The sequence below is a fragment of the Cyrtonyx montezumae genome, unplaced genomic scaffold, assembly GCF_038088225.1.
Source record: "Cyrtonyx montezumae isolate F1298 unplaced genomic scaffold, pur_monq_1.0 scaffold_3, whole genome shotgun sequence".
NCBI lineage: Eukaryota > Metazoa > Chordata > Aves > Galliformes > Odontophoridae > Cyrtonyx > Cyrtonyx montezumae.
Window position 1 is genome coordinate 160,810,116 of NW_027072034.1, and position 21,844 is coordinate 160,831,959.

The 21,844-nt window shown below is 57.7% G+C and overlaps 2 protein-coding genes across 10 annotated transcripts in view; one reads left to right on the forward strand and one right to left on the reverse strand.

Moving 5' to 3' along the window:
* Nucleotides 1-8,823, forward strand: part of SBF1 (SET binding factor 1) — a 52,016-nt gene extending 43,193 nt beyond the window's left edge. For 2 of the 7 annotated variants that reach the window (XM_065743847.1, XM_065743848.1), the window contains 16 exons: nucleotides 235-431; nucleotides 522-659; nucleotides 1,373-1,465; nucleotides 1,728-1,805; nucleotides 2,157-2,341; nucleotides 3,065-3,241; nucleotides 4,046-4,147; nucleotides 4,833-5,018; nucleotides 5,095-5,221; nucleotides 5,334-5,464; nucleotides 6,260-6,493; nucleotides 7,711-7,821; nucleotides 7,929-8,140; nucleotides 8,245-8,332; nucleotides 8,449-8,580; nucleotides 8,706-8,823. In XM_065743847.1, coding sequence (XP_065599919.1) covers nucleotides 235-431; nucleotides 522-659; nucleotides 1,373-1,465; nucleotides 1,728-1,805; nucleotides 2,157-2,341; nucleotides 3,065-3,241; nucleotides 4,046-4,147; nucleotides 4,833-5,018; nucleotides 5,095-5,221; nucleotides 5,334-5,464; nucleotides 6,260-6,493; nucleotides 7,711-7,821; nucleotides 7,929-8,140; nucleotides 8,245-8,332; nucleotides 8,449-8,580; nucleotides 8,706-8,804 — 2,290 coding nt within the window. In that variant the 3' untranslated portion in view covers nucleotides 8,805-8,823. The remainder of the gene's footprint in view (nucleotides 1-234; nucleotides 432-521; nucleotides 660-1,372; nucleotides 1,466-1,727; nucleotides 1,806-2,156; nucleotides 2,342-3,064; nucleotides 3,242-4,045; nucleotides 4,148-4,832; nucleotides 5,019-5,094; nucleotides 5,222-5,333; nucleotides 5,465-6,259; nucleotides 6,494-7,710; nucleotides 7,822-7,928; nucleotides 8,141-8,244; nucleotides 8,333-8,448; nucleotides 8,581-8,705) is intronic. The other 5 variants (XM_065743849.1, XM_065743853.1, XM_065743851.1 and 2 more) reach the window with 3 other exon arrangements.
* A 7,844-nt stretch (nucleotides 8,824-16,667) lies between these two features.
* PPP6R2 (protein phosphatase 6 regulatory subunit 2) overlaps nucleotides 16,668-21,844 on the reverse strand; it is a 58,917-nt gene continuing 53,740 nt past the window's right edge. For all 3 annotated transcript variants that reach the window (XM_065743856.1, XM_065743854.1, XM_065743857.1), the window contains 2 exons: nucleotides 17,361-17,504; nucleotides 16,668-16,869 (listed from right to left, as the gene is read on the reverse strand). In XM_065743856.1, coding sequence (XP_065599928.1) covers nucleotides 16,818-16,869; nucleotides 17,361-17,504 — 196 coding nt within the window. In that variant the 3' untranslated portion in view covers nucleotides 16,668-16,817. The remainder of the gene's footprint in view (nucleotides 16,870-17,360; nucleotides 17,505-21,844) is intronic.

Sequence of the window (21,844 nt, forward strand, 5' to 3'; positions counted from 1 at the left end):
GAGCTCTGTAGAGGACTTAGGTGTCCTGCTGGCTAACAGTTGTCCAATGGTTGACCACACGTTGACCACGAGCCAGCAGTGTACCCTGGTAACTCAGAAGGCCAATGGGACCCCAGGCTGTGCTGCACAGAGCATAGCCAGCAGAGCGAGGAGGTGCTCCTGCCCTCTACTCTGTCCCGGGGAGGGCACAGGTGGGCTCAGCACCATGTCCTTCAGCTCATCTCTCTCCCACAGTTACCCCGGGCTGCTCATCGTGCCACAGAGCATCCAGGACAACACCATCCAGCGCATCTCCCGCTGTTACCGCCAGAACCGCTTCCCCGTGGTGTGCTGGCGCAACTCCCGCACCAAGGCCGTGCTGCTGCGCTCAGGGGGGCTGCACGGGAAGGGCGTCGTGGGCCTCTTCAAATCACAGAACGCTCCCACTGCAGGTACCCGTCCCCTCCCCCCCAGCCCAGAGCTGTGCCCCCATCCCTTCCCGCTGCCCTGGCAGTGCGGTGACGCTGCCTGCTCTCCTTCAGGCCCCTCGCAGACAGACTCCACCAGTCTGGAGCAGGAGAAGTACCTTCAGGCTGTCATCAACTCCATGCCCCACTACGCCGACGCCGGTGGGCGCAACACGCTCAGCGGCTTCACGTCGGCACACATGAGCAGTGCAGGTGAGTGGGGCTGGCTCAGGGGCTGTGGGAGAATCCTGCCCAGGGACCCCCGGGGTCCAGCACGTCCTGGAGCCGCCAGGTCCCACACCCATGGAAGCAGCTCTTGCAGAGCTCCTTAAAGCAGGAGGTGGGGATGGGGTTTGGAGAAGCCAGCGGCCCTACACCTGGGAGCTCCAGGTTGAATCCTGATCCAGGGGGGTGGGCTGGGATGAGGCAGACCCCGAAGCCAAGCTCTTGCACCCAAGCAGCAGCGTGGGGTCTGGCGCAGGATGCTGCGGTAAGTTTGTGTCCTGTGCTGTCTGAGTGGCTCTGGCCAAGCTCCATTGTCATCCATCGCCTGTCCATGCCATCCCACCCCATCACTGCTGCACTGAAGCCAAAGGGATCGTGGGAGCACCCATCCAGGGGCTCCCTGCTGCAGGAAGGAAGGGAATTGCATTCACAGAGGGATGATGCTGGGCTCTGGAGGAGCTCCGGGTGGTGCACTTGGTCCAAAGTGCCCTCACAGTGCTGGAGGCAGAGCTGCTGGTGCCGTGGGCTCTGGGTGCCGTTGTGCTGTGGCTCCTGCTTGATGACCCCTGGCGCAGCCCCGCACTGTCTTGCTTGCTTCTTGCTTCTTTCCGTGCCCCTTCCCCTCCGAACCGAGGGGGAGGCACAGCGGGGAGGGTCCCGCAGCAGCCAGGCTGGGAGCTGACATTCTGTTGGTGCTGCAGATTTCTCCGACAAGAGGCAGCCTAAGCTGGGATCGCTCATGAAGCAGGTGATGGGAGGGAAGGACGAAGGGCCCGGGACTATTAGCCGTGGAGGTGAGGACGTGCGGGCGAGCGCTGCCTTGCAGGCAGCAGCTGTAGAGTAGACACTCTCCCCAAGTGCTCCCCCAGAGCTCTGGGGTGTGGGTCAGCTGCAGGGCGGGCGGGAGGGACCGTCCGCAGCCCCCGTTGGCCATCTCCGTCTTGTTCCTCTGTGCCATCTCCATCCCACCACCCCATTTCACACCCACCCAGCGAGGGAGCGCCGGTCCCGCTCCGCTCCGCCCTCGCTGAGCCCGCTTTCATCCTGTGCCCCCAGGGCTGGGTCACAGAGCCAGGGTCATCACCCTGTCCACCCCCAAGTGCGTGTCACCGAAGGGCCGTGAGACGCCCCGAGGTAGGGTCCCGCCGGGCTCTAACCCCACCGGCCACTAACCCACCCACTGACCCCCACCCCCCCAAACACACACCACTAACACCCAGTAACACCATAACCTCACCTCCGCACCACCGCGGTGCCGCCGGTAAGTACCGCGCCGTCCCACACCGCACGTCTGCTGCAGGCTCTGCGTGCTCCTGCTGGCACTTGGGGTGGCGGTGGGCAGCGGGTGGCTGCAGTGCATGGCAGCATCCAGAGGGGAGAAAGCAAACCTGGACCCTGGCATGTGTTGCATGGGTGCTGGTGTGAGATCAGAGCGCTCCGCCGTTGCGGCCCTGACCCCATCGTGTGACAGCAGCTGTCCTGCAGGCAAATGGGGCAGTATCCGTGCCAGCGGGCGCATGAGCAGCTATGCCCTGAACGTGGAGATCGGCTCACGCCTGGCAGGGAAGGACCTGCTGGGTGCCCAGCACAACGGCACGCCCGCCGAGGCCAGCTTCCTGCGGCAGCACCGCGCCTCGCTCTACATCATCGGGGACAAGTCGCAGCTGAAGGTAGCTGTAGGGTGAACGGCCTGGATGAGTAGCACCCGCGTAACATAAGGGAGAGGGGCAGTGTGGTTTTGGATTGGATTGGTGGAGCCAGACTCCACCCCTTCGGGTCACACGGGTGCATCGCCTTCACCTGTGCTCCCATGGCTGACTCAGTGCTGGCCTCAGGTGCCTCATCAGTGCCCTCAGCAGCGGTTCAGGCCGTGATTACGGTTCCCGTACAGTAGCACAGGGCCAGGTGGAATGGCTGGGGGTGCTCGGGGATGAATGTGGGCCAGGAGGGTGCCCCACGTGGCTGCGAAGGGCAGCAAGGCTGCAGGGTCTGCAGCACGGTGATGTGGGGAGCGGCTGAGGGAGTGGGATGGGGCAGTGTGGGGTGGAGGGGCTCAATGCTTTCTCCCACTCCTGAATGGAGGTTGTGGTGAAGGGGGGGTTGGCCTCTGCTCCCAGGGAGCAGCGATGGGACGAAGGGGGATGGCCTCACAGTACACTGGGGAGGATCAGGTTGGAGATTGGGAACAGTCTCTTCTCCAAAGAGCAATCAGCACTGGCACAGGCTGCCCATGGCAGCAGGGAGTCCCCATCCCTGGGTGTGTTTGAGGACTGTGGGGATGCAGCACTTAGGGTCATGGTCAGTGGACGTGGTGAGGGTGGGTTGGGGTTGGTCGTGGTGATCTTAGAGGTCTTCTCTGACCGTAACAATTCCATGATGCTCTGCACCCACAGGGGGTGAAGCCCGACCCACTGCAGCACTGGGAGGTGGTGCCCATCGAGGTGTTCGACGTGCGGCAGGTGAAGGCCAGCTTCAAGAAGCTGATGAAGGCCTGCGTGCCCGGCTGCCCCTCCACCGACCCCAGCGTTGCCTACCTGCGCTCCCTGGAGGAGTCTGAGTGGCTCTCACAGGTCAGTGGCTCCTGAGGGTTGTGGAGATCCCGATCTGTGCTCAGGGTCAGGGGCTTTTGAACTCCCTTTCAACCTGACCATCCATAGTTCTATGATTTTTACAGATCCTTCCAACCAACCATTCTATAGGTGTGTGGTCTTTAAGGTCCCTTCCAACCCAACCATCCAATGGTCTTTGACCTATAAGGTCCCTTCCAACCCAACCATCCAATGGTCTTTGACCTATAAGGTCCCTTCCAACCCAACCATCCAATGGTCTTTGACTTTTAAGGTCCCTTCCAACCCAACCATTCTATGATCCTATGATCTCTAAAGGCCCTTTCAATCCAACTACTCTATGGCTCTATGATGTATAAGGTCCCTTTCAACTCAACTGCTCCTGTGGGTCTGTGATCTTTAAGGACCCTTCCCACCCAACTAGTTAATGGGTCTTTGACCTTTAAGAACCCTTCCAACCCAACCATTCTATGGCTCTGATGTATAAGGTCCTTTCCAACGCAAACCATCCTGTGGTTCTGCATCTCTGTGATCTTTAAGGACCTTTCCAACCCAACCATTCTGTGATTCTGTGAAGCAAAGGGTGAGAGCAGAGTCTGGGTGTTCCCTGTGGCATCGCTCGGCCCATGGTGAGGGGACACAAAGAGAGCAGGGCCACCAAGAAGAACGAGGATGAAGTGGCCCAGAAAGTGTGTGCGCCAGCAGCTGCTTCAGAACTCTGTTCAGCTTCAGAGCTGGGGGGAGCTCCTTTGCCTCGCATCCAGCAGTTTCCTGCTCCTGAGGAGCTCCTGGTTTTCATCTTGGCAGATCCATAAGATCCTGCAGATTTCAGTGCTGGTGGTGGAGCTTCTGGACACGGGTTCCTCTGTGCTCGTCAGCTTGGAGGATGGCTGGGACATCACCACGCAGGTAGGAGCCCTGCAGCTGCTGGACACCACTGCTGTCCATTTTAAGCTAAAAGAGGGGAGAGTGAGGTCAGATTTTAGGGGGAATTCTTCACCACGAGGGCAGTGAGGCCCTGGCACTGCTGCTCAGAGCTGTGGATGCCCATCACTGGAAGTGCCCGAGGCCGTGGATGGGGCCCTGGGCAACCTGAGCTGGGGGGGCACCAGTTCATGGCAGGGGTGGGGCTGGGGGGGTCACTTCCAACCCAACCATTCTGTGATTCTGTGGCTCTGTGATCCGTAAGATCCCTTCCAACCAAACCATAACGGGATTCTATGGCTCTGTGATCCATAAGATCTCTTCCAACCCAACAATAATGGGATTCAATGGCTCTGTGATCCATGAAGTCCCTTCCAACCCAACTATAATGGGATTCTATGGCTCTGTGATCCATAAGGTCCCTTCTAACCCAACAATAATGGGATTCAATGGCTCTGTGATCCATAAGGTCCCTTCCAACCCAACCATAATGGGATTCTATGGCTCTGTGATCCATAATGTCCCTTCTAACCCAACTATAATGGGATTTTATGGCTCTGTGATCCATAAGATCCCTTCCAACACAACCATTCTGTGATTCTATGGCTCTGTGGTCTGTAAGGACCCTTCCAACCCACACCTGTGACCTGAAGCCCCCCTGTCCCTGCAGGTGGTCTCCTTGGTGCAGCTCCTGTCGGATCCCTACTACCGGACTCTGGAGGGCTTCCGCCTCCTGGTGGAGAAGGAGTGGTTGTCCTTCGGGCACCGTTTCAGCCACCGTGGGGCCCAGACACTGGCTGGCCAGAGCAGTGGCTTTGCTCCCATCTTCCTGCAGTTCCTGGACTGCGTGCACCAGGTGAGCTCTGATCTCAGCTCCCAGCTGTGCCCGATCTCCCCGCTGTCCGGGATCTGAGCCATGCTTCTCCTTGCAGATCCACCTGCAGTTCCCCATGGAGTTCGAGTTCAGCCTGTACTACCTGAAGTTCCTCAGCTACCACTACATCTCCAATCGGTTCCGGACCTTCCTGCTGGACTCCGACTACGAGCGCATCGAGCTGGGTGAGGGCAGCGTGCGGGTTGTGCAGGATGTCATCCTGGAGCCCTGCCCCACGTAATGTCCCCCCCCACGTAATGTCCCCCCCCCCTTGCTCTGCCTCCCCCACCCCCCCAGGCCTCCTGTACGAGGAGAAGGGGGAGCGCAAGTGCCAGCAGGTCTACAAATCCATCTGGGATTACATCGAGCGGCTGAACAAGAAAGCTCCTGTCTTCTTCAACTACATGTATGCCCCCGAGGACGGGGAGGTGAGAGCTCTGCCTGGCCTGGCTGTGGGCTTGGGGTGCATCAGGGCACTGCCAGGAGCCTCGGGCTGGGGAGGGGGGACACCTCTGGGCCCTGTGCTGGCAGCAGCTCTGGCTGCTCTGCTGACAACCTACAGCCCCAGTGGCTCTCGATCACTCAGTGGCCCCCAGTAGCTCTTGGTGGCTCTCTATTGCTCCCAATGGGCTCTTGGTGGCTCTCAGTGCCCTCCCATAGCTCTCAGTGGCTCTCAGTGGACCCCAGTGGTTCCCAGTGGCTCTCAATTGCTCCCAGTGGCTCTCAGTGGCTCCATGATGGCTCTTGGTGGCTCTCAGTGGCTCCGTAATGGCTCTTGATGGCTCTCAGTTGCTCTCAGTGGCTCCCAGTGCCCTCCCATAGCTCTCAGTGGCTCTCCGTGGACCCCAGTGGCTGTCAGTGGTTCCCAGTGGCTCCGTAATGGCTCTTGGTGGCTCTCATTTGCTCTCAGTGGCTGTCAGTGGTTCCTGATGGCTCTTGGTGGCTTTCAGTTGCTCTCAGTGTTTTCCAGTGGTGCCCTGTAGCTGTCAGAGGCTCTCACTGACTTTCAGTAGCTTCCAGTGGCTCTCCATTGCTCTCAGTGTCTTCCAGTGGCTCCCAGTGGCCCTCACTGACTCCCAGTGGCCCACCAAAGCATTCAGTGCCTCTCAGTAGCTTTAGCTGCTGGGGGAATCTTCACATTCAGGGATGAAATTCCAACACTGGGCCGAGAAGTCCAGCGCTGGGAGGGAAAACCACCACCATTAACGCTGGCTGTCCCCTAGGTGCTGCGGCCCTACAGCAACATCTCCAACCTGAAGGTGTGGGACTACTACACGGAGGAGACCCTCTCCGAGGGCCCCTCCTACGACTGGGAGCTGGTGCAGGGGCAGCCCGAGCACGTGGAGGAGGCAGACAGGCAGGACACCAGCGCGCCGCAGACCAAGCGCAAAATCATCTGGCCCTGCTACGACAACCGCAGCCGCATGGAGCCCGACGCCATCTCCAAGCTGCTGGAGGTGAGCTGGGACCCGATGGGCTGAGGGGAGAGGGCTCTGGGGGGGGGGGAGCAACCCCACGGTGACGGTGGGGGCTTGGGAGGAGGCTTTGAGGTCCCTCCCAGATCGTTTTGGGATTCTGTGGCTCTGTGATCTGTGAGGACCCTTCCAACCCAATGTTCTATGGCTCTGTGGTCTTTGAGGACCCTTCCAACCCAATGTTGTATGGCTCTGTGATCTTTGAGGACCCTTCCAACCCAACGTTCTATGGCTCTGTGATCTGTGAGGACCCTTCCAACCCAATGTTCTATGGCTCTGTGATCTTTGAGGACCCTTCCAACCCAACGTTCTATAGCTCTGTGATCTTTGAGGACCCTTCCAACCCAATGTTCTATGGCTCTGTGATCTTTGAGGACCCTTCCAACCCAACGTTCTATGGCTCTGTGATCTTTGAGGACCCTTCCAACCCAATGTTCTATGGCTCTGTGGTCTTTGAGGACCCTTCCAACCCAATGTTCTATGGCTCTGTGGTCTTTGAGGACCCTTCCAACCCAATGTTCTATGGCTCTGTGATCTTTGAGGACCCTTCCAACCCAACGTTCTATAGCTCTGTGATCTTTGAGGACCCTTCCAACCCAATGTTCTATGGCTCTGTGATCTTTGAGGACCCTTCCAACCCAACGTTCTATGGCTCTGTGATCTTTGAGGACCCTTCCAACCCAATGTTCTATGGCTCTGTGATCTTTGAGGACCCTTCCAACCCAATATTCTATGGCTCTGTGATCTTTGAGGACCCTTCCAACCCAATGTTCTATGGCTCTGTGGTCTTTGAGGACCCTTCCAACCCAATGTTCTATGGCTCTGTGATCTTTGAGGACCCTTCCAACCCAATGTCCTATGGCTCTGTGGTCTTTGAGGACCCTTCCAACCCAATGTTCTATGGCTCTGTGGCCTTTGAGGACCCTTCCAACCCAACCTTCTGTGGCTCTGTGATCTGTAAGGACTCTTCCAACCCATCATTCTATGGCTCTGTGACTTCCACCCCCCCATTCTATGGCTCTGTGATCTGTAAGGACCCTTCCAACCCGACCCAAGCCATGCCATGATCTTTAAGGACCTTACCAACCCCATCGTTCTGCGGTTCCATAATTCAGTGGCTCCGTGATGCCCCCTGGCTTGGGTCATGCCCTCCAGGATGATGACAACCTATACTGATGCCTGACTTTTCCCCCTTGCAGGACCTGCACAACCTGGAGATGGAGCTGGGGCAGGTCCCGGAGCGCTGGAAGGACACGTGGGACAAAATCAAAGCCTCCCAGCGCACCGAGGCTCGGCAGGAGGGCAGCCGGGTAGGGGCCACGCTGGGGCTGCTGGAAGGGTGGGGTGGGATGTGGGTGGGAGCTGATGCTGGGTGCACCCCGCACCCCTCCCCCCCCTCTCATTTCTGTGTCCACAGACCCCCAGCTCCCTGCTGATGTCCTCCGGGCTGTCCCACCACCGCCGCTCGCTGGGGGTGTACCTGCAGGAGAGCGGCGTGGGCTCCACCCTCAACCTCAGCCTGGACAGTGACACCAGCAGCACGTCCACCCCGTCCAGCGGGAAGCAGGGAGGCCGCAGGAGCACCAGCACTCTGTACAGCCAGTTCCAGATGTCAGAGAGCGAGAACAGGCAGGCGTGGGGCACTGGGGGGGGTGGGGGTGGGTGTGGGGGATGGAGGAGGGGGGTGGGGGGGGTGCGTGGTGGTGGTGCTGAGGCACTGCTTGGCCCCACAGGTCCTACGAGGGATCGCTGTACAAGAAGGGAGCCTTCATGAAGCCCTGGAAGCCACGCTGGTTTGTGCTGGATAAAACCAAGCATCAGGTACTGATGGAAAAAGGGGAGGGGGGGGTGGGGGGGGATGATGGCCCTGGGGTCCTCCATCCCCGGATGCTGAGCGCTGGTGGTGGTGGTGGGGGGGGGGGGGGGGCTCTCCCCAGCTGCGGTACTACGACAGCCGGATGGACACGGAGTGCAAAGGCGTCATTGACCTGGCCGAGGTGGAGTCCATCACGCCCGGTACCCCCACCATGGGGGCCCCGAAAACGGTGGACGAGAAAGCCTTCTTCGACGTGAGTGTGCCACGGGGTGGGGGAGGGGAAAAGGGAGGGGAGGTAGGGGGGGGGGGGGGGGGGGAGGGGCTCAGCATCGCCCACCGGGCCCGCTCACCTCTCCTCCTCCTCCTCCTCCTCCTCAGCTGAAGACGACGAAACGCGTTTACAATTTCTGCGCCCAGGACGTGCAGTTGGCCCAGCAGTGGATCGACCGCATCCAGAGCTGTTTGTCGGACGCCTGAGGAGCGGCTCAGGGAGCCCCGATCCACACCCCCCCCCCCACACACACCCCCCCCTCCCCCCCCCCCACGCACGCACTCAGTGGTGTCATCATCACCCGCGCCCCCGCGCGACGACACGAGGAGCAGCGCTCGGCCCGGAGCCGTGGGCTGCGGCTGCAGAGGAGGAGGAGGAGGAGGATGAGGAGGAGGAGGAGGAGGAAGAGGAGGAGGAGGAGGAGGAGGAGATGGACCCTCCCCACACAGCACGGCTGTGGTAGTGGCGAACTGTGCCGCGTTGAAGCTGCGGGCTGCGGGGGGCCCGGCCCCGCTCTGCCCGGCTGAGCCCAGTGCTTACCCCCCCCCCCCCCCCTCACCCCATCCCCCACCACCCACCCCATCCCCCCCCCCCTCCCCATCCCCCACCCCATCCCCCACCCCATCCGTTCTCCCAGCGGTGCTGCCCGGCTGCCGTCCCCACGCCTGCATGAGCATCCATCGCAGCGTCGGCCCTCCCCCAACTCCTTCCCTGCCCCCTCCCCACCACCCGGGGGTTGTAAGGGGGGATGGGGGGGGGGGGGGGGATCCGGCCGAGCTGCGGCGGTGTCGGGCGATGACGCAGAGAGGGAGAGAGCGGCACCGCGGGGGTCCCGTCCCCGAGCTCCCCCCCCTCCCCCTCCCCCCCCCCCCCATACATACGCACCCCACACCCCACGGGGGCTGTGCTCAGGTCGTGGCCCCGCAGCGCTGGGGAAAGGTGGGATGGGGGAGGGGGGGTCCCGGCCTCCAGTTTGTGCCCCAGCGCTGCGGGTGCCCCCCCCACCCCCCCCCAGTGTCAGTGCACGGGGGGGGGGGGGGGGGGGGTTCTCGGTACAAAACCCTGCAGCACCTCACCCCCCCCCCCCACACCCACAGCATAAGCGTGGTGGGGATGGACTGGGGGAAGGGAAGGGGGGGGGGTGAGGTCAGCTCATCCCCCCCCCCCAGGGCCGCCCCCCACCCCCCCCGCAGCTCGGCCGCCTCCTCCACCCTTCTCGTTTTTAAGAGTACAATGTTTTATTTCAGTGCAGAGCTCTTTGTACAGTCTTAACCCCCCCCCTCCCCCCCCATGCCCGGGTCTCCCCCCCCTTCCCCTCCCCCCAACTCGGCTCCCATCCCCCGGCGCCCCCCCCAGCCCCTTTTTCCCTTTGTTTTCTCGTCCCACGATGGCCGTGGGGGGCGGGGGGGGGTGGGGGTGGGGGGGGGTGGGGGAGGGGTGGTAGCTGGTGGTGTCACACACACGGAGGTTTTGTAACGTACCGGAGCAGTTGTAGATTATTGAAGTTTCTGTACATTGTGTCAAACTGATACAGAGTCCTTGTATTGTATTTGTGCCTAGAGGAAAAAAAGGTTATTCTATAAAAGAGAAAAAAAAAAAAAGAAAAAAAAAAAAGACTAACGGAGTTTAATAAAAAAGGAAAGAAAAAAGAAATCATCATCAGAAATAACGTCGGTGAGCGCCCAGTGGGGATAAAGGGGGGGGGGAGGGGAGGTGGGGGGGGGGGGGGGGTTGAGCTGAGCCCCCACTGCGCCCATTGGAGGGAGAAAAGGCGGTCGGTGGTGTAACGTGGGAAAAAGGCTCCTCTATGTCCTCGACCCCTCCCCCACTGTGGGGGAGGGGGGGGTGGGGGACACTCGGCCAACCCCCCCTCCTCCCCTCCCCTCCCCCCCCCCACCTCAGGACTCCCTCTGGGCAGTGATTATTGCTGTGCAGAGTGCACCTCCTTTCGGTTTGAGGAGAGGAGGAGGAAGGTGAAGGGAGGTTGGGGTCCTCGGGGAGCTCCGCTGGGACACCACGACCCCTGTGGGGTCAACAATGGGACCGATATAGGGCCAACACCATCGCTGCCCCGGGAGGAGCAGCTGTGGCCCCGTGCCCCATGGGGTCGGCAGTCCCAGGTTCCCTCGGGCGATCCTTTGGGGTCACTCTGAGTGAATGCAGCAATTCGGGTCCTGGCAGGGAGATGGCTGCGGGTGGAGCTCCCTCACACACACACGCACACACACACACACACACACACACACGCACACACACATTGGGATTCCAGATGCTGCCCAAACCCGGATCGGGTACAAAAGGTGAAGACAGAAACAGAAAAACAGCGCTGAGGTGAAGGAAGTCAGAATTTATATCCGTATCCACAGTCCCTGTGTGCACAGCTGGGTGATTGGGGGGAGGGGGAGCTAAGAGACACAGAAGCATTTGGGCACCTCCCACCCCACACGTGAACATGGCCATGAGTGACCCCCCAGCACCACCATCCCCATTCCTGCATCTCCATGCACAGCACTGAGCTACAGCCCAGCATGGCTCCATTCCATCCCAGTACAGCTCCATCCCATCCCAGTATGGCTCTGATCCATCCCAGCACGGCTCCATCCCATCCCAGTACAGCTCCATCCCATCCCAGTATGGCTCTGATCCATCCCAGTACAGCTCCATCCCATCCCAGTATGGCTCCATCCCATCCCAGTACAGCTCCATCCCATCCCAGTATGGCTCCATCCCATCCCAGCACGGCTCCATCCCATCCCAGTACAGCCCCATCCCATCCCAGTATGGCTCTCATCCATCCCAGCACGGCTCCATCCCATCCCAGTACAGCTCCATCCCATCCCAGTACAGCTCCATCCCATCCCAGTATGGCTCTGATCCATCCCAGCATGGCTCCATCCCATCCCAGTACAGCTCCATCCCATCCCAGCCCAGCACAGCTCCATCCCATCCCAGCACAGCTCCATCCCACCCCAGTATGGCTCTGATCCATCCCAGCATGGCTCCATCCCATCCCAGTACGGCTCCATCCCATCCCAGTACAGCTCCATCCCATCCCATCCCAGCACAGCTCCATCCCATCCCATCCCAGCACAGCTCCATCCCATCCCAGTACGGCTCCATCCCACCCCAGTATGGTTCTGATCCATCCCAGCACAGTTCTCTCCCATCTCAGCCCTATCCCATCCCAGTATGGCTCTGTCCCATCCTAGTTCTACCCCAGTACAGAGCACCTCACGGAGCTCCATCCCAGTACAGCCCTATCCCAGTACAGAGCCTCATCCCAGTACAGAGCTCCATCCCAGCACAGCTCCATCCCAGTACAGAGCTCCTCTCCATCCCAGTACAGAGCTCCTCTCCATCCCAGTACAGAGCTCCTCTCCATCCCAGTCCCGTCCCATCATGGAGCTCCATCCCAGCACAGCCGAGCTCTGCTGGCCCCCGGGAGATGGGATCTCAGTGCCCATCACCTCCACGGGGGGCACAGAGTGGGGCAACGTGGGGCACGGGGACGGGGTGAGCGCCCCAGAACGGGTGATGGGGTGAACATCCTGGGGACATGGGGGTGATGTGAGCACCCCAAGGACATGGGGATGGGGTGACTGCTGGGGAGGGAGGCAGAGAAGAGCACGATGAACCCCAGTACCTCCTGCTGGACTCGGGGCAGCTGTAAGGCACTGGGAACTGCAATTTGTTGATGTAAAAGGATCCCGTGAGGTAATTAATGGTTTTCTGTCACCCGCTTTGGGAACAAGGGTGAGGGATTCCCAGCGCTGCTCCGTCAGTGCACCTTAAGGCAAATGGAGCAACATCAGCACTGTCAGCAGCGTGCCAGCTCTGTGAGGACTGGCCCTATGTCACTGGGAGCCACTGGGAGCCACCGAGAGCTATTGGGGGGCCACTGGGAGCCACTGAGAGCCCCTGAGAGCCACCAAGAGCCACCAGGAGCCACCGAGAGTCACTGAGAGCCACCAAGAGCCACCAAGAGCCACCAGGAGCCACTGAGAGCCACCAGGAGCCACCAGGAGCCACTGAGAGTCACTGAGAGCAATTGAGAGTCACTGGAGCCATCAAGAGCTGCAGGGGACCACTGGAAGCCACTGGGAGCAACTGGGAACAATCAAGAGCCACCAGGAGCCACCGAGAGCAACTGAGAGTCACTGAGAGCTACTGAGAGCAATTGAGAGCTACTGAGAGCCACTGGAAGCCACTGAGAGAAACTGAGAGTCACTGAGTGCTATGGGGTGGCCTTGGGAGCCACTGAGAGCAATTGAGAGCCACCAAGATCCATCAGGAGCCACTGAGAGCAAGTGAGAGCCATTGGGGGCCACAGAGCAATTGAGAACCTCTACGGGCCTCTGGAAGACACTGGGAGCAACTGAGAGTCACTGAGAGTCATCAAGAGCTACAGGGGACCACTGGAAGCCACTGAGAGTGAGTGAGAGCCACTGAGAGCAATAGAGAGCCACCAAGAGCCACTGACAGCTATGGAGCAGCAATGGGAGCCACTGGAGCAGCTGAGAGCCAAAAAGAGCCATAGGGAACCACTGAGAGCCATGGGAGCAATTGAGAGCCACTCAGAACCACTGAGAGCCACCAAGAGCTATTGGGGGCTACTGAGAGCAACTGAGAGCCACCAAGAGCCATCAGGAGCCACTGAGAGCAAATGAGAGCCACTGAGAGCCACTGAGAGCCACCAAGAGCCATCAGGAGCCACTGAGAGCAAATGAGAGCCACTGAGAGCCATTGGGAACCACTGAGAGCCACCAAGAGCTATTGGAGGCCACTGAGAGCCACCAAGAGCCATCAGGAGCCACTGAGAACAAATGAGAGCCACTGAGAGCCATTGGAAACCACTGAGAGCAACTGAGAACCACTAAGAGCTATTGGGGGCCACTGAGAGCCACCAAGAGCTATTGGGGGCCACTGAGAGCCACCAAGAGCCATCAGGAGCCACTGAGAGCAAATGAGAGCCACTGAGAGCCATTGAGAGCCACCAAGAGCTACTGGGGGCCACTGGGCGCGACTGGGAGCCACTAGGAGCCACCAAGGGCTCCAGGGAAGCAGTGTGGCTCCACCTGGGATATCCCACCCCACGTCTGACGTAATGCCCTTCCAGTAGCGAGCTCAGTGGGCTCTGGGTGAGATAAGCAAACACGTCGGGGCCCAGCTGCTTATTTTCCCTGCTTCCATCTGTCAGGTTTCTAGGAATGCAGTACGTAGCAAATGCTGCTCCTGGGGCCGTGCCATCAGATGCCACGGAGGGGATCCATCACTCCGAGGTCGCCTTCTCACTCCCTGCCACCAGAAAACTTGAGCCACGTCGGAATGGACAAGGACCGAAAATTGTGTCTTGTGCGTTTCTGGAGGTGCTCACGAAACGGCGCACGACTCTCAGAGCTGAGCTAAGGCACTGCCTGACATCAGCTAACCTACAGCTCAAGAAAAGAAGCGGGACGTTCAACGTCTCCGTAGGAAAACGGCGACGGGAGATGGGTGAAGCCAAGCGCAACCACACGCCTCCACCTTGCTTCATGGACCATCCCACCTGGGCTCTCAATCCAGATTCACACACTCCTGCCGGGTGCAGTTTGAGAGGGACAGATTCCTCTCGTAGAGGAGGAAGGGCAGGGCTGAGCGTTTCCTGACCAAGCAGAGCAGGTGGGGAGGCTTTTCTCATGGGCTCAGCCGGTCCTCACGGTGCCTGGTTTAGCTCCAACATCAGCTGAGCCAGGGGAGGGGATGCTGTCCACCTCTGGGTCTATGAGGAGGACCGTCCTCTGGGAGCAGTGAGAAATCACTCACGAAATGCCCCCCAAAATGCCCCAATGTGGGACAGCCAGGGCTGCTCTGCACCCGAACACGGCCCCGCAGCAGAGCACGCAGGGACAATGGGGCAGAGCTGTGATGTCAGAACCACTGTCGGTGCCTGGAGGTTATGGGACCGAGCCCCACTGCAGGGAGCAGCTTTGACCGACGACGTCCCACAGGATCGTTTTTGGGGGTTCAAAAACGCCCCAGCTTGGTTTTCAGAAAATCTCCAGCACCAATCGTCTGGGAATTGAGACTTCATGAAACACGCTGCCAACGAGGGACCCCAAAGCGGTCATCACTTCTGAAAATCCCAGCGAGGAGTGGGACGGGTCTCGTAAGGAGCAAGCAGGGGAACAAAGCACAGCTCTCCTTCGAGCACAAAGCATCTTCATATTCTCTCTCTTCATTTACGAGGAGGGAAGGGGGAGAGCTCCAGAACAACAGCACTGTGCCACTGCAGCTGCGAGGAGCCCCAGCCATCAGCAGCACACAACCCGAGCTCTCCTCCACTTCATCATCATCATCATCATCATCATCTCCAGCTCTGTAACCGAACCCTCAGAGAGCAAAAATGGAAAGGAGTGACCCGTGGGCACATGACAGCCTCGTGATGGGGGACCCCGACCCAGCAGAGCACAGTGCTCCTCTCCCCCTCCCCCAACACCCACACCCACCTCTCCACACGGTGCCAGAAATCTCATGTGCACGACATACGGATCACAGTTAAAAATAAGAGGTTTTTCGTTCCTCCTGGGAGCCTGGAATCCGGCTTGGATGCCTTTGCTCGTAACCGATCAGAGCGAGGTGCTTGTCATACTCACAGGGTCAAAGTCTCTCGTTATGCACGAGCGAGAACACATCGGGAAAGAAGTGATGCGGCTACCTACACGTGGAGCTTCATGCTCTTTTTTTTTTTTTGTTTTGTTTTTTTTTATTCCAAAGTGAATCATTTTCCCAGCTTAGATCTCGGATTACTGAAAGGAAGCGGCGTCGGGCGCTGACGGGTGGCTTTCAGCACACAGCTTACACACGAGGCAGGCCTGGGGGACTCAGCACGGAGCTGGGCTGGTCCTTAAGAGGAGGGGGTCCTTGTGCCTGCGTGGCGGGTGCTGTGTTTCAGGGGCAAGCACTTGGCTTGAAGTGGCCTTGCTCCCAGGCAGGGCGAGGTGCAGTCCGGTGCTCCGCTCTGTTCTGCACGATTTCCCCCTCCCCAGAGCTCACCACGACCACCTGCCCCTTGGATTTGGGGAGGGGGGGGGGGGGGGGGGAGAAACAGCAGGAGTCCTGGGCCATTTCATCCTCCAACGTTGTCACTAGGTACAAAGTGCAAAAGTGTTGCTGTTCCTGCATCCATTAAAAACTCTTTTTAAAAAAAAAAAAAAAAAAGGAAAAAAAAAAAAGATTTTTCATAATAATCATTTGAAAATACATTAAGTCTCCCCGAAAAAAAAAAAAACCAACAAAGCCAGCCAACACCCGATGAGCTGCTTTGTGCCACTCCCTCGGTCCTGCACGGCAGCAGCACGGCGCATCCTTCTCCTCTTGGCCAGCCGACTCAGAGCTGCTTTTTCTCTGCGCACTCCACGCGGTTCGGGCAGCAGAGAGCAAACTGCTGGCGAGCAGAGGTCCTGCAGTGAAGCGGCCAGCCTCCCCTGGACACAGCATGGAGCAGTTCACCAGGCCTGGCTGCTTCTCCGGACAGTTCAGCGCGGCAGGAGGTGAGCCACCTGGCCTCTGGCTTGGGACGACGTCAACGATTTCCCCCTCCCATCCCACGAAAAAGAAAAAAAAAAGTGAACTAAAATCCCTCCCTGCCTCGTCCCGTTTGAAGTGTTTGCATCTTTTCCTCCTGTGAAATGTTTCTGGTAAGGCTTTATTGCTATACAAAAGCGGTGCAAATGCTGCCCCAAGGACAGCTCCATCGGGAACTTTGGTCACACGACGGTGGGACTCCTGTGCCTTGTCCAAGTCCCAACGTTAGACCTGCTACCTTTCTGAAGAGAAGCTGAATACTGTGTGCAATAACACTAAGAAAATAGGTCTGAACCCCAAATACAAAACAAAACAACAAAAAAAAAAACCAAGGGAGAGAGGGGAAGGGGACAGGAACTGAAATTAGGCAGAAGGCTTGCTTGGGAAGACCCCCATCTTTCCTGTGACGACTCACTGAGCAATGCTACATGTAGACAATGCAAAGTGTCTTTCTTTCAACAGATTGTTGGTGTCGAAACTCCGTGTCTGGTCCTGAACGCCAGCTCTCTCATCAATGCAGCATTTATTAAAAAATAAAATTAAAATTGGAAAAAAAAAAAAAAAGGAAAAAAAAAAAAAACCCCAAAAAATGGACAAATTGCATCACCAGGTAGCAGCCTGGCCTGGATCACACACGTCCCATTGCATCTGTGTCATCAAGCAGGGCCATTTAATGTGGCTTCAGCACAAGGCAAGGCTTCTTCTTTCCTAAGGACAAACCCAAAGAGAGATTGATCAGAGAAACGCAGCCCTGGGTCCTCCTGCTCCTTTCCTAAGGACGAACCCAAAGAGAGGTGTCAGAGAAACGCAGCCCTGGGTCCTCTTGCTCTTAAAGCTTACTTTCTGCATACTCTCCCCTACAGCAGCACCTGAGCCAACCCCCCCCCGCTCCTACTTCTGCTTCTTCAACCTGCTATGGGCTCTCCAAGTCAGAACCTCTCCCAAACCCTTCACGAAACCCTGCAGCAGCACTGCTGATACCCAGGGCAGATGTGAAAGGAGAGGACTTCAGAGGACCGGTGGCACAAAGCTCAGAGCACCGGCCCAAACTCCCTCCTCACACCACGAGCACCAGCAGGAGGTGCAGTAGGGCAGCCCAGCTGCCTGGCTTTGTCACTGGGGCTGTGTGATGTGGGGCCCAGCTGCCTGGCTTTGTCACTGGGGCTGTGTGATGTGGGGCTCTGGCTTTGCCAGCTCACCTGTCTTTCGTGGCCGTTTCCGTGACCGGCGCCGTGTTCTGGTGCTCCTCTGGGTGCTGGGCCAAGTTGTTGAGTGGTTTGGATGCTTTGGTCGTCCCCATGTCCGTGATGGTCAGCTTATCAATAACCATGCAGCCTGCATCGCTGTGTGGGGAGAAGCCAAGGTCACGTTAAAGAGTCAATGAATGGGGCTTAAATTCCACCAGGGAGGAAGGTGCGTTCCTCCTCCTCCTCTCCTGGAGCAGAACTGCCATAAAGAAGTAAAAATAAAGCAGGATTAGAAAGCAGTGTGTGTATACTGGAGGAGGAACTTCCCAAGAAAGGCTCTCTCCGCGTCCTGCAGCAAAATCAGTCCCGTGTGTTCTCACTGCATCCCCATCACGTTTTAACACCCTCTGCAGCTAACTCTGCTGCACTCTCCCAAAGCAGGGCAGAGAAAATGAGCTGCAGAAAGGATGCACGCACAAAGCCACGGCTTGGCAAGGTCGGAGCAGTCAGAAAATCTAAGTTTAGCACTGGGAGAAATAAGCCAACAGCTGCTAGAACGAAACGTTCGTGTCGAAGAGGTTCATATCTCTGATGGGAGAAGTCATTTCTGTGAGCATCACTGCCAGTACAAACTGGGGGATGAAAGGATGGAGGGCAACCCTGAGGAAAAGGATCTGGGGAGCACTGGTGGGTGGGAGGATGGACCGTGCCCTCACAGCTCAGAAATCCATCCGTATCCTGGGCTGCATCAATCTCATCACATCAGGGTGAGGGAGGGGATCTGCCCCTCTCTGCTCTGTGCTGGGAGACCTCACCTGGAGCACCGTGTCCACGTGGGGAGGGCTCAGCACAGCAGGGATGTACACCTGGTGGAGCACATCCAGAGGAGGGCCAGAAAAATGATCCCAGGGGTGGAGCAGCTCTCCTACGGGGGCAGGATGAGAGCTGGGGCTGTGCAGCCTGCAGAGGGGAAGGCTGCAGGGTGACCTGAGAGCTGCCACCGGTATCTAAAGGGGAAAGGAGGGGACAGAGCCTTCAGCGGGGTGTGTGGTGGTAGAAGGAGGATCCCAGTCAGATCCCTGCTGCTCCTGTCCCACCTTCCAGCAGCAGATCCGTGTCTCTTCTCACGAAGGACATGCTCTCTGCTCAGGAGTGCCACCTACAGCCGTGCCCACTGTGTGCCCCAACACTTCTCCTTTCTGCTCACCGAGCTTAACATCGTGCCCAGACAGCAAACCAACCACGCTTGTACACACATCACTGCCTGGGGGTCACCTGTAACAGAACCCCCCCCCCATCTGCACACACTGCAATGCTGCTCACTCTGAGTCAGGGGATCGTATAAGGAGAGCACCAGGGAAGAAATCCCATCTCCCACGCTGCTCCTGAGGCCACGTGCAATGCTTATCATCACCGAGGGACCCGTAAGGGATTCAGGCTGCAATCAGCCACTGCAAAGGCCAATGTGTCTGCAGGAAAGATCCCATCCATGCCCATGGGCACGGATGTTCATCTCTGCTTGGCAACGTTTCCCGGTGAAGTGGGACCTCGGATAAAGTCGCTGCACTTTCACTCTTCTCTCCCAACAGAAGCTCACCGACGTTTCACTGCAGCCATGCTTCATGCCCAGCATGCTCATCCCGCTCCACCCCAGCAGCAAAAGGAGCTGCCAGCAGACAGCTGCACCCCGTGCATGTCATGCACACAGCGTGCAGGACGGGCAGGCAGCAGAGCATGCACCAAGGAAAACACATCCCAGGTGGGAGAGCTCAAAACATCCACTGTGAGCACGTAGCTCGGCTCGCAAGGTCAGCTTGCACTGCTGTGGGAGGGGGTTTCACCCCAGAACTGTGTGTGATCAGAAGCAAGAGGTGATTTTGAGCAGTTTTCCTGTTCCCAGGAGGCTGCAGTGCTCACTGCCCCTGAAGCTGAGCAATGGGGGCTGGCGTGGCACAGACACAAAGGAAGCCTCTGGTTTAACAGACACCATCCAGGTGGAAGTGCAGCCTCCTCTCCCAGCTGGGCCGCTCACCAAAGCCACGCATTCAGCCATTTGCCAACAGAGAACAAGAAAATTAGAAAGGATCAACCAGAAAATCAGCACGAGCAGTTCAGCTGGGGTTACTCAACGGCATGAGAAATGGGAAGTGCGAAGGGATTTGATTTAGTAGTAGTTGGGTAGGGATAGTGATAGGAGGATGGTTGGACTAGATGATCTTGTAGGTCCTTTCCAACCTTAGGAACCTATGAACCTATAAGTGACGCACGCCCACAACGCGCAGCACACTCTGGGCTTTTCTGTTCCCCTTCTTTTGAGGGGCAGCTCATCTTCTAAGGGACAGCTCAGCTGCGAAGCACTCTGGAAGCACCAAATGCAACAGCTGCCCCTCATCTCCACCACTAAGAGCACGCACACACCTGCATCAAGGAGCAGAGCACGGGAGCCAGCCCTTGGGATGCTCGACAGCTTACAGAAGAGCCCCCAAAATGCCCCCAGTTTGTTCCAGTGTTAATCATCGTGTCAGTAAATGTAATAAGCACGGGACAACGTTTTTAAAGCGTTGCGTTTCTCAGAGTTTTGCAAAGCTGCAGCTTCTGGGGGTGGAGGTGATGCTGAGCTGCTGCCCTGAGGGGTCAGCTCCTGCTCAGCACCACCTCTCCTTTCCAGGCACGACAGTGCAGCATTTTCCTCAACTGTGCTCTTCAAGAGAACAGCCTCGAGCAAGAGCTTCCCTCTGCAACAGCACAGCACATTTCCTCTTTGCAGGAAGAGCCTGGAGGGGAGGAATGGCAGAAGCTGGAGGACACGAGCGAGTTAGCAGGCAGGATGGCTGTGAGCACACACAGCACACACATCCTCGTGCTCAGGGCTTGGAAGCACTCTTTCTAGGATCTGTTTGAAGTGATTGGGAAAAGCTGAGGTCTCCCTGTGGTCCTGCAGCTCTGCCTCTGGCCCAGCACGGGGAGGGAAGAGCTACGTGTAACGGTGGATGTTTGTAACCCTGAGCCAGACCACGCCATACGTACCCTCTGCCTGCAGGTCTAAACACTCTGAGCAATGCCCACCACGAGAGAGAGGCGGCGAGAGGCAGGACAGGGAGAGAGGGGAGGAAAGGAGAAAAAGAACGGTGAAGATGGCTGAAAAAACAGACAGAAGAGTTAACTTTGCAATCCTCATCCCGGGAGAACGGGCAGGAATGTCCTGAAGGGTTTCAGAGAGCACACTGCCTCCGAACGCTGCAGTTCCCACACCGTGTTCAGATCCACATCCAAAAAAGCAGAAGACTCAGTACCCCACAGGGAGCATCCTTCTCACGCCTGGCACACAAGCACCTCAGTTATCAGAGATCTGGCAGCACGGGAAGCTCTCTGGTCAGAGAACTTCTGCATGCTAGCTATGTCTGAAATGCTTTCTTTGCCACGTGGTTTTTAAGCTACTGCTACAAACGTCAGCTGCCTTAAGCAGAACTGCCACTGAGCTGCGAAGGGAGATGTAATGGGGTGCCTGGAGTGTAGGGTTTGGGCAGGGAGAGTGCACCAGCAGGTAGCACTGTGGTTGTGCCAAAGTCAAAGCAGGGTCTGAGAAAGCTGTGACAGCACGAGACCACCACGACACGGACCCGTGGTTGGAATTTTGCCTCTAGAAAGCCATCAAGAACCGCATATTCAATCCAGAATATTCTTCAGCTTTTAGCATAGCTCATTGAATTTGGAATCAGCAAGGAGCGTGGTGAGAAAGAAGCATGTCCTCCACTGGCCTCACCCATTGGGGTGCAGCACATCTGCTGCATGGAAAGGCCGACTGGTGTGGGACAGCAGAGGCCACGGGGAGCTTCCACTGCCACCTCCGGACTACAGCAGTTCAGACACCACGAGAAACTCAGCAGAGCTGGAGCAGCTGAAATCACAAGCTGCGCAACGGGTCCTGTCCTCCCACAGCTTCCACTTCTGGTTTTTGGCTGCGGTTACAACGGGGGAAGGTTACAGACACCTTTCAAGTGGAGACTGTGGTTATTCCAGGACGTCATTTCTTTGCCAAAACAGAATTCACTTTTGCAGAACTGCAATCGTGCAAAAGCAGGCAGGTTCTGGATGCCTCACACTTAGTGACAGTGCAGTTCTTTAGAGAGAAAAGCTTTCCAACCGATGCAGGTGCAGCCTGCAGCAGCCGGAACAGAAACAACCATCCCTGCTCCTGCTAGGAAAGAAACCAGAGACCTAAGAACGTGCCAAGTAAAATTCACAGCTACTGTGAATCGAGACAGGGAGCTCTGTGCTAACACAGCTCCAGAGCACCGTGCGGTGAGAGGAGCAACATCTGGAGTGTGGTTTGTTTTAGATACCCGTGCCAACGGGCTTAATTAGGTATAATACAGACTGAAAACTGGGAAAGCAGAGGCTGCTTTTACAAGAGCAGGCAGCACTCTGCTTCTCCTCATCTTCCATTCCTCGTGCTTGGCGGTCATCCCTCAACAAAACAACTCCACTTATCAAAA